At 42.8% G+C, this 15,669-nt stretch overlaps 1 protein-coding gene across 5 annotated transcripts; it reads left to right on the forward strand.

Annotated features, from left to right (window-relative positions):
• Positions 1-1,369: 1,369 nt before the first annotated feature.
• LOC118397570 (amyloid beta precursor protein binding family B member 1-like) lies at positions 1,370-13,445 on the forward strand. 5 transcript variants are annotated; one of them, XM_052467997.1, is made up of 14 exons: positions 1,370-1,482; positions 3,826-4,425; positions 4,570-4,778; positions 4,899-4,957; positions 5,451-5,528; positions 5,643-5,703; positions 5,890-6,036; positions 6,405-6,532; positions 8,526-8,640; positions 10,344-10,428; positions 10,516-10,611; positions 10,795-10,910; positions 11,024-11,200; positions 11,370-13,445. In XM_052467997.1, the coding sequence occupies exons 2-14, from the start codon at positions 3,843-3,845 to the stop codon at positions 11,523-11,525; spliced, it is 2,010 nt and encodes a 669-aa protein (XP_052323957.1). In that variant the 5' UTR covers positions 1,370-1,482; positions 3,826-3,842; the 3' UTR covers positions 11,526-13,445. The 5 variants fall into 5 exon arrangements, with proteins under 5 accessions (XP_052323957.1, XP_052323955.1, XP_035648368.1 ...); XM_052467995.1 differs by lacking the exon at positions 1,370-1,482 and adding an exon at positions 2,935-3,113 and having other exon boundaries at positions 4,899-4,958; positions 5,455-5,528; XM_035792475.2 differs by lacking the exon at positions 1,370-1,482 and adding an exon at positions 2,935-3,113 and having other exon boundaries at positions 4,899-4,958; positions 5,455-5,528; positions 10,516-10,596.
• Positions 13,446-15,669: the final 2,224 nt, after the last annotated feature.

Raw genomic sequence — 15,669 nt, forward strand, 5'->3', positions numbered from 1 at the left:
GCCTAATGAATTTATTTCATATGACGACAGGGGCGCAGCCATGGGGGGCATACGCTCACCCACTGGGGAGGCAGGCCCAGCTAATCGAGTTTTTCCCCACAAGGGCATTATTACAGTCAGAAACACACCTCAGTTTCATCAGCTTTCGGGGTGGCTGGTCTCAGATGATACTGCAAGTGAAGAAGCTGGATATGCAGGTCCTGGGCTGGTGTGGTTGTGAGGCCGGTTGGACGTGCTGCCAAATTCTCTAAATCGACATTGAAAGCATCTTATGGTAGAGAAATTAACTTAAAATTCTCTGGCAACAACTGTGGTGGAAATTCCTGCATGCCAATTGCACGCTCCCTCAACTTGAGACATCTCTGGCATTGCGTTGTGTGGCAAAACTGCACATTTTAGATTTGTTTTTGTCACCAGCACAAGGTTCTTGATATGCCATATCTGTCAGGTGGATGGATTATTTTGGCAAAGGAGAAATGCTCACGAACAGGGATGAAAAATTTGTGCGTACATTTTGAGAGAAATAAGCTTTTGTATGGAAAGTTTCTGGGATCTTTAATTTCAGATCATGAAACATGGGGCCAACACTTTACATGTTGCATTTATATTTTTGTTCAGTGTTTATCAGGGGTTCCAAACCTTTTCACTTGGGGGCCCCCCCTTTCAGCATTGGGGGAAAACATTAGCTGACAGGCTAGTTTCTCTGGACATTTCTGACACGTTATAGATAGCTTTAAGGTATGCAATGATTAACAGACAAGAGGAACTGATGATGCACTACCCCATTTCTGAATTGTACCTTGTGCATTTTACGATTCCAACTTTCAAGAGTAATTTTAAACCCGGACTTCCTTTTAATATATATCTGCAAAACACCAGTCTCAATGACTCCAGGATGCTGGCTTCCTAGGCAGACTTCCTCTGTCCCGTGTCTGTTTTCTTTTGCCCATCTTAAAACTTTTATTTTTATTGTCCAGTCTGAGATATGGCTTTTTCTTTGCAACTCTGCCAAGAAGGCCAGCATCCCGGAGTCACCTCTTCACTGTTGACGTTGAGACTGGTGTTTTGCGGGTATTCTGTGAAGGGAGTAGTACCCAGCGCTGTACGAGATCTTCAGTTTCTTAGCAATTTCTCACATGGAAAGTCCATTTCTAGGAACAAGAATAGACTGACGAGTTTCAGAAGAAAGTTGTTTGTTTCTGTCCGTTTTGAGCCTGTAACTGAACTCACAAATGCTGAGGCTCCAGATACTCATTTAGTTTAAAGAAGGCCAGTTTTATTGCTTCTTTAATCAGAACAACAGTTTTCACCTGTGCTAACATAATAATTGCAAAAGGGTTTTCTAATGAGCAATTAGCCTTTTTAAAACGTTTAACTTGGAGTAGCTAACACAACGTGCCATTGGAACACAGGAGTGATGGTTGCTGATAATGGGCCTCTACGCCTATGTAAATATTCCATAAAAAAATCGGCCGATTCCAGGTACAATAGTCATTTACAACATTAACAACGTCTACACTGTATTTCTGATCAATTTGATGTTATTTTAATGGAAAAGAAATGAGCTTTTCTTTTAAAAACAAGGACATTTCTTTTTGAGCGGTAGTGTACATATGAGATGAGTAATGCAAGATATGCAAACATCATTGAAGTGGCCAATTAGTTCAAGTCTGTATGAAGGCAGCAGCCTCTGTGCTAGTGATTGCTGTTCAAAAGTCTGATGGCCTTGAGATGTTTTTCAGTCTTTCGGTCCCAGCTTTGATGCACCTGTACTGACCCTGCCTTCTGGATGGTAGCGGGGTGAACAGGCAGTGGCTCGGGTGGTTGTTGTCCTTGATCTTTTTGGCCTTCCTGTGATATCGGGTGCTGTAGGTGTCCTGGAGGGCAGGTAGTTTGCCCCCGTTGATGTGTTGTGCAGACCGCACCACCCTCCGGAGAGCCCTGCAGTTGTCATACCAGGCAGTGATACAGCCCGACAGGATGCTCTCAATTGTGCATCTGTAAAAGTTTGTGAGGGTTTTAGGTGACCAGACAAATTTCTTCAGCTTCCTTAGGTTGAAGAGGTACTGTTGCGCCTTCACCACACTGTCTGTGTGGGTGGACCATTTCAGTTTGTCTGTGATGTGTACGCCGAAGAACCTAAAACTTTCCACCTTCTCCACTACTATCCCATCTATGTGGATAGGGTGCTCCCTCTTCTGTTTCCTGAAGTCCACGATCATCTCCTTTGGTTGACGTTGAGTGAGAGGTTATTTTCCACACTCTGACACCACACTCTGAGAGCCCTCACCTCCTCCCTGTAGGCTGTCTCGTCGTCGTTGGTAATCAAGCCTACTACTGTTGTGTCGTCTGCAAACTTGATTGAGTTGGAGGCGTCATTGGTGAACATAGAGTACCAGAGGTGGCTGAGCACGCACCCTTGTGGGGCACCAATGTTGACGATCAGCGAAGTGGAGATGTTGTTTCCTACCTTCACCACCTGGGGGTGGCCCGCCAGGAAGTCCAGGACCCAATTGCACAAGGCGGGGTTGAGACCCTGGGCCGCAAGGTTAATGATGAACTTGGAGGGTACTATGGTGTTGAATGCTGAGCTATAGTCAATGAACAACATTCGTAAATAGGTATTCCTCTTGTCCAGATGGGATAGGGCAATGTGCAGTGTGATGGAGATTGCATTGTCTGTGGAGCTATTGGGGTGGTAAGCAAATTGAAGTGGGTCGAGGGTGACAGGTAAAGTGGAGGTGATATGATCCTTGACTAGTCTCAAAGCACTAAATGATGACAGAAGTGAGTGCTATGGGGCGATAGTCATTTAGTTAATACCACTGTACTATGGCACTGATTTAGTACGAAAACACCTCTATAAATCTATTTTGATAATGTATTCTGTGGACTCCGATCGTAAGAGGGTTGAGGCAGAGAACCTCGAGGCAACACAGAGCGACAAATTCTTGACGTTCGCCCGCCTCCCCTTCCCATCTTTCATCATCACTATACACATCAGCGCAACATCAGTATTGCCTGGGAATCCAGATAAACGACCCCTCTATACGTGTGGAAATATGTAACAATAACGAGAACATATTTAATGCGAAGACACACTGACAGCACAAGTAAGTATATTTAGTAGTTAATGGCGCATATTTTAAAGTGCCGTCCTTTGTGTTCGTGTACCAATTCTGGCTATATTATGGGATGATGATGGCGGATGATGCCCGTTTTTTCAGATGGTCACCTAGCTACTTTCTGTAGCTAGCGAGCAAGGAGGCTAACGAAGCCGCGTACCTTTCCTTTTAGTTGACTTAACGTTAGCTAACCCACATTGCTGGTATGCTAAATTAGCAATAATACAGTAGCTAGCGCTTGACATTGTCATGGCATTTAAATTGTTATTGATTGCTTGCTAAATTAGCAACTAGCAAGCTAGCTAGAGAGGCCTAGCCAACTATCGTTATCTAGTAACGTTTGCTAGCTGTATAGCGTAGCGATTTGTGCCATCATGGATAATGTACTGTAGCTAGCTAATGGCGCAGTTAACATTAGCTACCTAGCTTACTACTTTAATATGTCAACGTTAGTTAGCGAACTAGTTAGGCTGGGTAGCTAGCTACCTGGCTAGCTTGCTAACATTACATTTACCTCGCTGGCAAGTTAACTAATGTTAGTTAACCTTACAATGTCAAACAGTTGACAAGCCAGCCAGGTCACTTTCTCTCATTACTAAACTGACACACCTCTCAATAGTTATTTTTCTGGACATTCGAGCGACAGATAAGCAAAGGCATGTATTTTCTCTCAAACCATACCCCCCTGTATTCCCCTCAGAGCTGCTGTATAGTACCATGGGTGGCCATGATGATGATGATGAAATGTCTTATCATGTAGCCAACAACCATCATCAAGATGAAGTGCTGAAAAACAAATTGAATGACAGTGGCCTTTGGAGTGACCAAGAATCCACTGGCGGCAACAATGCTAAGTGGGTCAAGGAGGGCCAAAACCAGCTGAGGAAAGTTGCTGAGAAACATCAGGACCAGAATGGGAACCAAGAGGACTTCTCCCCTCATAACACCACTGAGGAGGAGCAGAGGAACGAGGAGCAGACCAAATCTCCCAAGACCATCCTCGAGGAGCCAGTACTCATTGATACTCTACTGTCTGCCGAGGATAAAGAGGGTGAGGGCGAAGAAAATGACAAAGAAAAGGAAGATCCATCTGAGGCAGATGAAGAGGCCTGCAGTTTTATAGAGGAAGAGCGGGAGTCCGAACAGAGTAATGTGGAGGCTGAAAGAGAGGGAGGTGGGGTGGCTAGAAATCCCTGTCTGCTGTTTTCTAATGTGAATGGAACACCAAGTGATGAAGAATCCAACTGGCCTGCACTGTCTCAGGAAAGCAGTGCTGAAATCCCTCCAAATGGAAACAAAGGTAAGGGCGAGTTGTTGAAATCAGTCGTGTGACTGTTTTGTTGGAGCAATGATGATTATAGTCTAGTCTCACATAACAAGTGCTTCTCAGGTTGCAAGCAACGTTGAGACACCTCGTTCTAACCCTCCCCTTCTCTCCACACAGAGTCCTTCTGGGACTCGGAGGCCTTTGAGGCGGACACAGACCTGCCCTCTGGGTGGATGCGGGTTCGAGACACCTCAGGCACCTACTACTGGCACATCCCTACTGGAACTACTCAGTGGGAGCCCCCCTCCCCTCTGGACAAGGTGGGAGACTCTATGATGTCCTCCAGTATGTCCCTGGAGACAACACCCTGTGAGGAAGAGCAGGAGGTGAGCTCTTACTCATAGGCCTTAGGGATGATTTGTGACATGTTCTGTTCTTAGAAGACTTATATCTATGCTCTCCCAATTTAGAATAAAAACGGCATCATGTTTTTGTCTGACTCCTAGGAAACATGGGGAGACCTCTCTAACCCAGATGAAGGGACTAGTGATGGAGAGTTGTGGAAGGTAAGAGACAGAGGGAATATTAATAAGTACTAATGAGAATCTTGACATGGCTAAGACCTCACATTTAGGATATCCTATACCAAAAGGTCAACACTGACAGTTAAAATATGTTCTATTTATTTTAATGAGTAATAAAAATGACATTTTCCAGTCTCCAATTATTAATTGAAAGCATCATTTGTAATATACATTCAACGAAACTCTTACCACAGACTGCGGATAAATCATTATTATGTGGAAAATAGTTGACATGGGAAAAAGTAGGCTTACGTTTTGTTTTTGCTGTCTTGGCGTGTACTAAGGGACAGAAGCAGAGCATTACGCTTCAATAGCCAAAATAATAATACAATAACAGAGCACATGACATTTCCCAGCTTCAACCCTCAATATTTCAGTTTTTCGAAACAGTGAAGTTTAGAAGGCAACACATCTGAATGTTGATCAACTTGGTGATAATGAATTGACAAATTCTTCGTATTTTTCGTGATTGCTGGAGGGAGAGGTGGCTTCTGATCAGAGCCTGAAGGAGTTTGAAGGGGCAACCCTGCGCTATGCATCCATCAACCTGAAGTAAGTGGTGTGGTGGTAGTACATTATGTGATAAGCTTTCTCATTCTCAGCCAAAACAGTTTCTCTTAAACCCTTCTCTTATTCTTTCTCAAACTATACCTGCCTCGTAACTAGCTGTTCCCAGTCTGAGGAAGAGGAGAACCTTGATCCCCATGGCACTGACTTGGAGGCTAAGGTACATTCAAATTCACTTACATTTACACTCACTAATGCACTGAGGCAGGAAGACTGTAGTCATCTGACTGTCCCTTCCCTGTCAACATACAACTACTCTTCCCTTTCCTAATTGGATTGCGTCTGTCGGTTTATCCCTCTCTCCGGGCCATCCTGTGTTCTCTCCTGCCTCAATTTGCTATTCCAGTATTTTGCTGTGCGCTCTCTGGGCTGGGTGGAGATGTCTGAAGAGGACATGGCACCAGCGAAGAGCAGCGTGGCTGTCAACAACTGCATTAGACAGCTGTCCTACCATAAACACAACCTCCATGACACTGCTGGCATCTGGGGAGAGGTGAGTCTGAGGAGCAGGGCTACAGTAAGGGACTGGGGTAGGCTCTTCATGTTTGGGGGAAGAGCCTGGGCATGGGGTTGATGTCTGGGCAACACCCTCTGTTTACCTTGCTTGGTCTATTTTTACCCAGCAACCTCTCACATTTACTGCTATTCCCTGCAGCTGCTCTGTGTTGAATAATGTTGAACATCAGAGTAATTATAGTCATCCATATGCACCAATGCTTGGGAATGTCTCCATCTAAAACGGTGTTTGCTAGAATATTATCAGTTGTAGAACAGATGGCACATTCAAATGTAATTTGGTTCAATTTGCTGTGCATGGTGGTGCTTCAGGAGGATTGTGATATGTTTGTGTTGTGTTACCAGGGTAAGGACATGCTGATGGTCCTGGAGAATGACACTATGAATCTGATCGACCCACTGGGCCAGACTCTGCTGCACTCCCAGCCTATTGCCAGCATCCGCGTGTGGGGTGTGGGCCGAGACAACGGCAGGTCAGTGTCTACTAGTTAGTCACCGTTTGGCACCACATGTGGAGGTTGTAAAGCACTGCACAACTGTTGCAGTCCGATTAAGTGGTGTAGCTACTTTTACAGGAACAGAAAATGCTGTTTAACTCTTTGGAATTTGTACTATTTTATATAGTGTTTATTTAGCACAATCTATTAGTAAATTGTTAGTCTTAGCCGTCACTTAACAATTACTTCATCATCACCCATCCACACCTAATTAAGAGATATTAGACACTGGGAATTACATAATAGCTGGTAATTTGTTCCATTTTCTTAAAGATGCAGACTGTAGAAATTGCTACTCCATTTCCTGGTTGCAAAAATTCTAATAGTTTACCAAATTTCAGTTTGTGACAAAACAAGCAAGTTTAAGTGTAGAGAATGTTTGTACCTTCTAAACTGCTGTGAAAGATATTTTGCAAAACTAAAATTATTGTCTTTTCAGCTGTTTGAATTTGGTGTACACAAAAAATATTCATTCTCATTGAAGCATAGAAATAGTGCACATAGAATAGATCTACCACTTATTAGACTTGCTTTCAATGAGTGACAGATCTATAACTCTCATTTGTATGTGAATTTGGTCGGGCCCCCGAAAAGTTACATATTGCAGCATTACATTTTTCTAGGTAAAACCCCGCCTTATCTCAGTTTACTGGTCACCATAGCAGCACCCATCCACAGCACGCTCTCCAAGCTGGAGACTCTTATCTCCCTCACTAACTTCAACCACCAGCTGTCAGAGCAGCTCACAGATCATTGCACCTGTACATAGCCCATCCAACTACCTCATCCCCATACTGTATTTATTTATTTATTTTGTTCCTTTGCACCCCAGTATCTCTACTTGCACATTCATCTTCTGCACATCAATCACTCCAGCGTTTAATTGCTATATTGTAATTACCTTGCCACTATGGCCTACTTTATTGCCTTACCTCCCTTACCTCATTTGCACACACTGTATATATACTTTTTTCTACTGTATTATTTATTGACTGTATGTTTGTTTCTTCCATGTGTAACTCTGTGTTGTTGTATAGGTCAAACTGCTTTGCGTTATCTTGGCCAGGTTGCCTACCTGGTTAAATAAAAGTGAAATAAATCTAAAAAATAAAGAAGTGTTATTAAAACATGTTCATCTTCATGCCTTAGGGTAGTGTTTTCCCATCCTAGACCTGTGGATATGGGTCTGTTTTCCTGCTGAAATTGCACATAGCAGTTCTTTGCCCAGCTGTGTGTCATTACAGCTGCATTTGCACAGGCAGCTCAATTCTGATATTCTTTCCACATTTTGATCTTTTGACCAATCAGATCAGATTTTTTCACATTAGAATTTTTTAGACCTGAACTGATTAGTCAAAAGACCAATTAGTGAAAAAAATATCTGAATTGGGCTGCCTTTGTAAATGCGGCCTATGGGTCCAAACAGGATTTGAACCCAACTTGGCAAATGGCATGCTTAAATACAGAACTGCACCCATGAGACAACACTGCCCTCTGGTGGGTTGTCCATGGTGTTGCAATGATACAGCTGCCCTCTGGTGGGTTGTCTCTGGTGGGTTGTCCATACATCTGCCCTCTGGTGGGTTGTCCATGGTATTGCAATAACATTTCCTTTCAATGACATTCACTACGAATCTGATTTTAATTTTCTACTAGTGTTTTTGTAATAACTGCGATTTAACTGATCATTATTTATTTTCATGCTGCATTTCGCTGCCTTATACAGGGAAAGGTATTGTACAGATATGATTATTTGCAGTTTTTCTTTTAGAAATGTATTCTCATGTCCGATGTTGTTTATCCTACATATAGTTAAATTTATTGTATTGTCATATCTAACATGATTGCATGCAATCATTTTTGTTTTGCCAGTATTTTTCTTGTGGGTTGTTATCATTAAAGTTGGAGAAATGCGTGGGTTCATGTACCAGTATGTAAATTATGTACTTTTCTGTATTTGTTACAACAGAGACTTTGCTTATGTAGCGCGAGACAACCTGACCCAGGTACTCAAGTGTCACGTGTTCCGCTGTGACTCACCTGCCAAGAACATCGCCACCAGTCTGCATGAGATGTGCTCCAGGGTGAGACTCCCATGACTTCTACAGTTGAAGTTGGAAGTTTACATACACTTATATTGGAGTCATTAAAACACATTTTTCAACCACTACACACATTTCTTGTTAACAAACTATAGTTTTGGCAAGTCGGTTAGGTCATCTACTTTGTGCACAACACAAGTAATTTTTCCAACAATTGTTTGCAGACAGATTATTTCACTTATAATTCACTGTGTCAAAATTCTATTGGGTCAGAAGTTTACATACACTAATTTGACTCTGCCTTTAAACAGCTTGGAAAATTCCAGAAAATGATGTCATGACTTTAGACGCTTCTGATAGGCTAATTGACATCATTTGAGTCAATTGGTGGTCTACCTGTGGATGTATTTCAAGGCCTACCTTCAAACTCAGTGCCACTTTGCTTGACATCATGGGAAAATTAAAAGAAATCAGCCAAGACCTCAGAAAGATAATGGCGGACTTCCACAAGTCTGGTTCATGCCTGAAGGTACCACGTTCATCTGTACAAACAATAGTACGCAAGTATAAACACCATGGGACCACACAGCTGTCATACCACTCAGGAAGGAGACGTGTTCTGTCTCCTAGAGATGAACGTATTTTGGTGTCAATGTGCAAATCAATCCCAGAACAACATCAAAGGACCTTGTGAAGATGCTGGAGGGAACTGGTACAAAAGTATCTATATCCACAGTAAAATTAGTCCTACATCGACTTATCCTGGAAGGCGGCTCAGCAAGGAAGAAGCCACTGCTCATAAACCGCCATTAAGAAAAACACTACGGTTTGCAACTGCACATGGGGGCAAAGATCGTTCTTTTTGGAGAAATGTCTTCTGGTCTGATGAAACAAAAATAAAACTGTTTGGCCATAATGACCCATTATTTTTGGAGGGAAAAGGGGGAGGCTTGCAAGCTGAAGAACACTATCCCAACCGTGAAGCACGGGGGTGGCAGCATCATATTGTGGTGGTGCTTTGCTGCAGGAGGGACTGGTGCACTTCACAAAATAGATGGCATCATGGGGCAGGAAAATTACGTGGATATATTGAAGCAACATCTCAAGACATCATTCAGGAAGTTAAAGCTTGGTCGCAAATGGGTGTTCCAAATGGACAATGACCCCAAGCATACTTCCAAAGTTGTGGCAAAATGGCTTAAGGACAACAAAGTCAAGGTATTGGGAGTGGCCATCACAAGCCCTGACCTCAAGCCTATAGAAAATGTGTGGTTAGAACTGAAAAAGCGTCTGCGAGCAAGGAGGCCTACAAACCTGACTCAGTTACACCAGCTCTGTCAGGAGGAATGGGCCAAAATTCACCCAACTTATTGTGGAAAGCTTGTGGAAGGCTACCTGGAACGTTTGACCCAAGTTAAACATTTTAAAAGCAATGCTACCAAATACTAATTGAGTGTATATGAACTTCTGACCCACTAGGAATGTGATGTAAAAGCTGAAATAAATCATTCTCTACTATTATTCGGACATTTCACATTCTTAAAATAAAGTGGTGATCCTAATTGATCGAAAACAGGGATTTTTTTACTAGGATTACATGTCAGGAATTGTGAACTGAGTTTTAAATGCATTTGGCTAAGGTGTATGTAAACTTACGACTTCCACTGTATGTCACATATCTAATATACTATTTCCTGTGGAATCTCATTTCACAATGAGCTGAACATGTCTCTCTTTACATTCAGATAATGACAGAGAGGAAACTATCCAAGCCATTTCTGAGCAGGTACAATTCTGACCAGTGCAAAGCCATGGAGATTCCTACTCAAGGTAACCCCTGTGATAGTTCTACAGTTAATTTTAGAACAGAAGTAAAACACCAGACACTAACTCCATCCCTATCTTCTTCCTCTGCAGAGTTTCCTGTTCCAAAAAATGAGAATTTCCAACGTTTCCTTGTGTATTACCTTGGTAACGTACCTGTGACCAAGCCTGTAGGTAAGGGACGCATGGGTAAGGAAATCTTTTATTTACTTAGTAGTTAGGTAAATATATCTAGCTGTGCAATAAAGCATATGGCTGTGCTTTGTGTGGGACTGTGTTTTGCTTCACTTCACATGTGGCTAGCTAGCTACTCCCATGCAGTTTACCTTGCCCTGTGGATACTGTTAACAGCCAAACCTTCTCGTCTCCTAGGTGTGGACACAATCAATGATGCTTTGGAGGCTGCAATGAACAGCACAAGGAAGCAGGATTGGACCCCCGTCTCTGTGAACGTGGCCCCTGCCACTCTCACCATCCTCACCAGAGAGGTAGTTACTAACTAACCCATCCACAACATCATCTCCTTTACACACAGACATTTGGTAGCAGTCATGTCAGTATGGCTCTCTCCTGACCCTGCTGTGTCCTCTGTCCTCCCCAGACTGAGGAGGTGATGTCAGAGTGCCGGGTGCGGTTCCTGTCTTTCATGGGTGTGGGAAAGGACATCCACACCTTTGCCTTCATCATGGCCAAGGGCCCCGGGGACTTCATCTGTCACATGTTCTGGTGTGAGCCCAACGCTGCCAGCCTGAGTGAGGCGGTGCAGGCCGCCTGCATGGTGAGTCAAAATCAGTGGTCTAGAGAGACGGGCTGAAGGATGATATTTTGTCTATAGTATAGAACATTTTATTAATAAACTGGAATGGTATTGATGTGTTTCAGTGTCTGTAATGATGGAGTCCTGCTGTGTGTGTGTGTGTGTGTGTGTGTGTGTGTTCTGTCCACAGCTGCGCTATCAGAAGTGTCTGGACGCGAGGCCTCCCAGCCTGGGCTCCTGCTTGCCCACTCCGCCTGCTGACTCCATGGCCCGCCGGGTCAGGATGGGGGTCCAGAGTCTGCTGGGAAGCTTCAAGCAGTACAGGTCAGGGTCCCAGCCCCCCTGAGCAGAAGAGAGAAGATCTCCCCACCAACACTAACCCATCACAGCAGCTCTAGCTCACTCCTCCACTCCTCTCTCTCTTTCTCTCTCGCTTTCTGCCGTTTCTGTCGGCCTTACACTCCTTTTGGCCCTCCTTAGAGATAGTCCTTTCATTAGTGCATGGAGTTATATGTAACTGAGGAAATGATTACTTACTAGTGATTGCAAAGTGTTTTTCCTATACATCTACTGTATAACTCTCCTTTAGCTTTGTACTCAAACTGAATGAGCCCTGACAACGGCCCATTGTTTGTTCTGTTGTTGGGATTTAATCTGTTTGTCACTATTTTTGTGTTTTAGCAGAAACTATGTCTGGCAGGAAGCGTTCATATTATGGGATGTAACTACATGTTTCTTCACTGTAGGAAGCTAGGAGGATTCCACACAGAAATACATCTAATTTCTTTGCAACTATGGTTGAGTCATGGGGCCGTGCTCTTCCCCAAACAGTAACAGCACCTCTTTTTAAAAATGTTCTACTGGTGTCTGAAGAAGGTCATGCAGTCACTGTCGAGCCTAGTAGAGTCTCCTGATGTTTGTTTTCTACCATGTCATTACCCTGTACACTCCTCAGCCTCTACTCCTGTCCAACTGAGGTTCAAAGAGCCCAAGTAGAAGTTCACCTAGAGAGCTTCATGTTCCCCACTGCAAACAGTGTGTTTTAGTCTTCCATTAAAGAAGTGAATAATCATGTCGCGTCGTAGTGAACAACCAGTGATTTCAGAGTGTACTGTAGTTGCGTTTCCCCTACATTTGCATGAACATTTGCAAGTTCAGTGCTTCTGTGCAATAATCAGACTTTCCTGTATGTGGTGTTGGTAGAATGGCTTCCAAACGGTTATATAGCAGCACACACTGTGCTGTGGGTTCTTCAATGTAGGGGCCTGGCTATATCTGACTAGGGCTTAGCCAACAACAAGAGGCAATGGTGAAAATAGACTTCTGATCATGGAAAAGTGACTGAGAAAACACAACAGCTCAAGGCCTGAGTTTTCTATCTGAGTCAGTCAACCGCAGCTGGTAACCACCACCACCAAATCGTAGTGTAGGACCTCACCACACACGGCATGTTTTAATAGCTTAGAGGAATAACCAGGTTCATATCTGCCTGCAGCGGTTTAGTGCTGAACTCTTAGTTATTGTAACATACTAGATGTGTGCTACTTCATGGTAAAGAGGGCTGAATTCTGTACCTGTTAATAAGTGTTTGTAAGGCATGTCACTAGCCTGTATCCGTGTCTATCAATATATATGCTAGTAGTAGATTAGTTGTCACTGTCAGGTCCTTTCCACTGAGTAGCTGAGAACAGGTCAGTATCTGTCTCCTTTCGTCAGCGCCCTGGGACAGGGATAACATTGAGAGAATCATTTATGATTTTATTTATTTACATTTTTTTGTACCACTTTTTGCTCTGTTTGGGCCATGGTCCCTCTAAGTAATGTATTTTGTATTGTTTTCATACACTATAATGGACACTACTGAGGAGCAGTTGCACAGTTGCTCATTATTGATTGTATTAGAGAACAAATCAGACTAGTTGTGGTTTTTATGTAAAAAAAAAATACAGATGAAATGTGTTTGTCAGAAGTATTTAGTGCAATAGTTATTTGACTAACAAAATTAAACATGTAAAATATAGAAACACTATCTGACATAATTAGACTGGATTGAATTGTATAATACTGTATCTCATGTCACTGTTCACTTATCATTGTGCTCCTTTTTCTAATTCTGTTATGTTAGTACTTCCAAAGTCAACTTTAAAAATGAGGAATATTGGAACACTAGCTGATACATTTATTTCACAATTCATGTAAATTAGAAGTATAAAATGTATCTGTATATAAAAGTCCCTGCACAAGAAATAAATGTGAACATATCTTATTTTTGGTGTTGCATATTTTTTTCACCCGCTTAATGGAATAATTGTAATGGTTTTGGTGTGACGTGTTTGAGTGAAGCCATGTGGATTGGTGAGATTGTATTCCAAAAGGCAGTTGTGGATTAGTCTGTAAATCGTCTCCTTTCGTAACCGGTGGTAAAACCACATAAATCCTCAATTTTCAATCAATGTTTTTTTTCTGACATTCCTGGTAATCCCATTAAAATGGAAGCGAAGCCAGACTGCAGGCTGTCTAGTCCTTTGCATATGTATGAAACCTGCTGACATTGGTTTTACCAAATGTATTGTGAGAGGTGCACGCATAGAGATAGATAGAGGACTACTCTTTATCTGTACCATTGTAGTGTATGTGACAGCATGGGCAGCGCCATTGAGGATCATTTTTAAGTAGTCAATCTTCACGATTGGCTGATCCTTCCTGATGACCCGGTTGGACATGACTCCAACAGGGTCACCAGGAGGGATCAGCCAATGAATTTGGAAGTCCCACCCAGTTGACTAGATTAAAATGGTGGAAGCCCTCAATTGCGCTGTCCATGCTAATAAGGCCTTTTGGCCACGAAAGGCCTCTATCATTCTCTATTGGTGCAAGGCCCATGCGTGAATAACATGCAGAGGTCACCCCATGTCACCTGTTCATTCATGTCTGTATGCTTTCCCCCTCCTGTTGTATTGAAAAGGCCCAGGGAGGGATGAAATCAAAAGGCCCAGGGAGGGATGCTGTATATAGGCTGGTTATTGTTTCCATAGGAGATGGTTTTGGGGGGAAAGGTGCACATCAAGTGGTCCAGGCCCAGACGTGTAATGGACACTCCTTCACGAGGATATCTCTCCTATTCCCTGCCAGCGGGACTGCACTGCTGTGCTGTGGGACACATCAGGTGCTTGGCGGTAATCAGGTCCTTTATAAGGGATCGGACAGCTCCCCGCCCCATTCAGACTGGGTTGGTTGTGTGTTTGGGGTTTTGCTTGTGTTCCCTCATTTGTACTGTAGTTTGATTAATTTGAGGCCTGCTGGCTCACAGTGGGAGGGTGTCTGAGTTCAGTGTGTTGTTGATGGAGGTGATCCATATCAATGTCCTGCTACCCTCTCATACTTCCACCCACAAATTATTTTTTTTAGCCTATACAACTGTATGCTTAAACAACATGCTATAGATTTGATCTTGGTTATTATCTCTATTAGAAAATGATATACTTACATGAAAATGTGCTCTTCAAAAGCAAGGAAATATAATTATTTCTGTCTCTGATTTTCCTATATCCTCAAATGTATTCACACTGTTCCATATAATTATGAATGAGCGGTGGTATGTGTTTAGCCACCATGCTGAGTCCCATTGTTATGTGTCTTTATTCTACTGGTTGCCATCACGCTGAAACACATTTCTAAAGCATATTCAACGTGTGTGAGTGTCTGTGACTAGATTTATTTATTCACATGTGCCTGTGTTAGTCTTTCACACTATGTGTCAATCACAATTTAAAGGAGTTCGGCTCACGGAGGAAATAATCACAACTATAATTATTTCTATAATTATGCATACGGCATTTGTGTAATGGAGATTTATTTTGAGTAATGAATGTGTAGTCTTGTGGAACATTGCTTTTCCTCTAAGAGCTGTGGAGTGGACTCATATCTTCACTGCTGGGCACTTTAATCTAATCACACATCTAGAGAACAGCCTGGATAAAGGAAGTGAACAGCAGCTTCATCTTAAACCTGGTATCAAGGTTTGGGAGAGATGGTAGAAATCCCTGTAGGATGCATCCTCCTCTTGGTTCTCATGGTGTGAATATATCCACTTCACTGAATGAGGATTCTCAAAACCCTTAGAGGCTTTCTGGTGGAAATGTGCGTTTATTGAGAAGGTTACTTTTGTTTTTCCTCTTTTTTGGCGATCTGTAGTTTCTGGTAATCAGGAAAGACACTGTTGGGCTCTGAGTCAGTCAGGTCATAGTGAATCAATCACAACCACAGGAGGGGAGTTTGCACAACACAGAGGTGGATCAACTTCACACGAATCAGGAGGGAAGGAAACAATGGATGAACCGCCTCTCCTGCTGAGCTAGAAAACTAGGATGTACTGGAGAGATGGAAAAAGGGAAAGACAAGGAGCTGTTGCGTTGTAGGAATTCATCATGTGGGCGTATTGATGTTCATCATGTGGGCGTATTGATGTTCATGTGGGCGTATTCATCATG

Source organism: Oncorhynchus keta, chromosome 18 (genome assembly GCF_023373465.1).
Source record: "Oncorhynchus keta strain PuntledgeMale-10-30-2019 chromosome 18, Oket_V2, whole genome shotgun sequence".
NCBI lineage: Eukaryota > Metazoa > Chordata > Actinopteri > Salmoniformes > Salmonidae > Oncorhynchus > Oncorhynchus keta.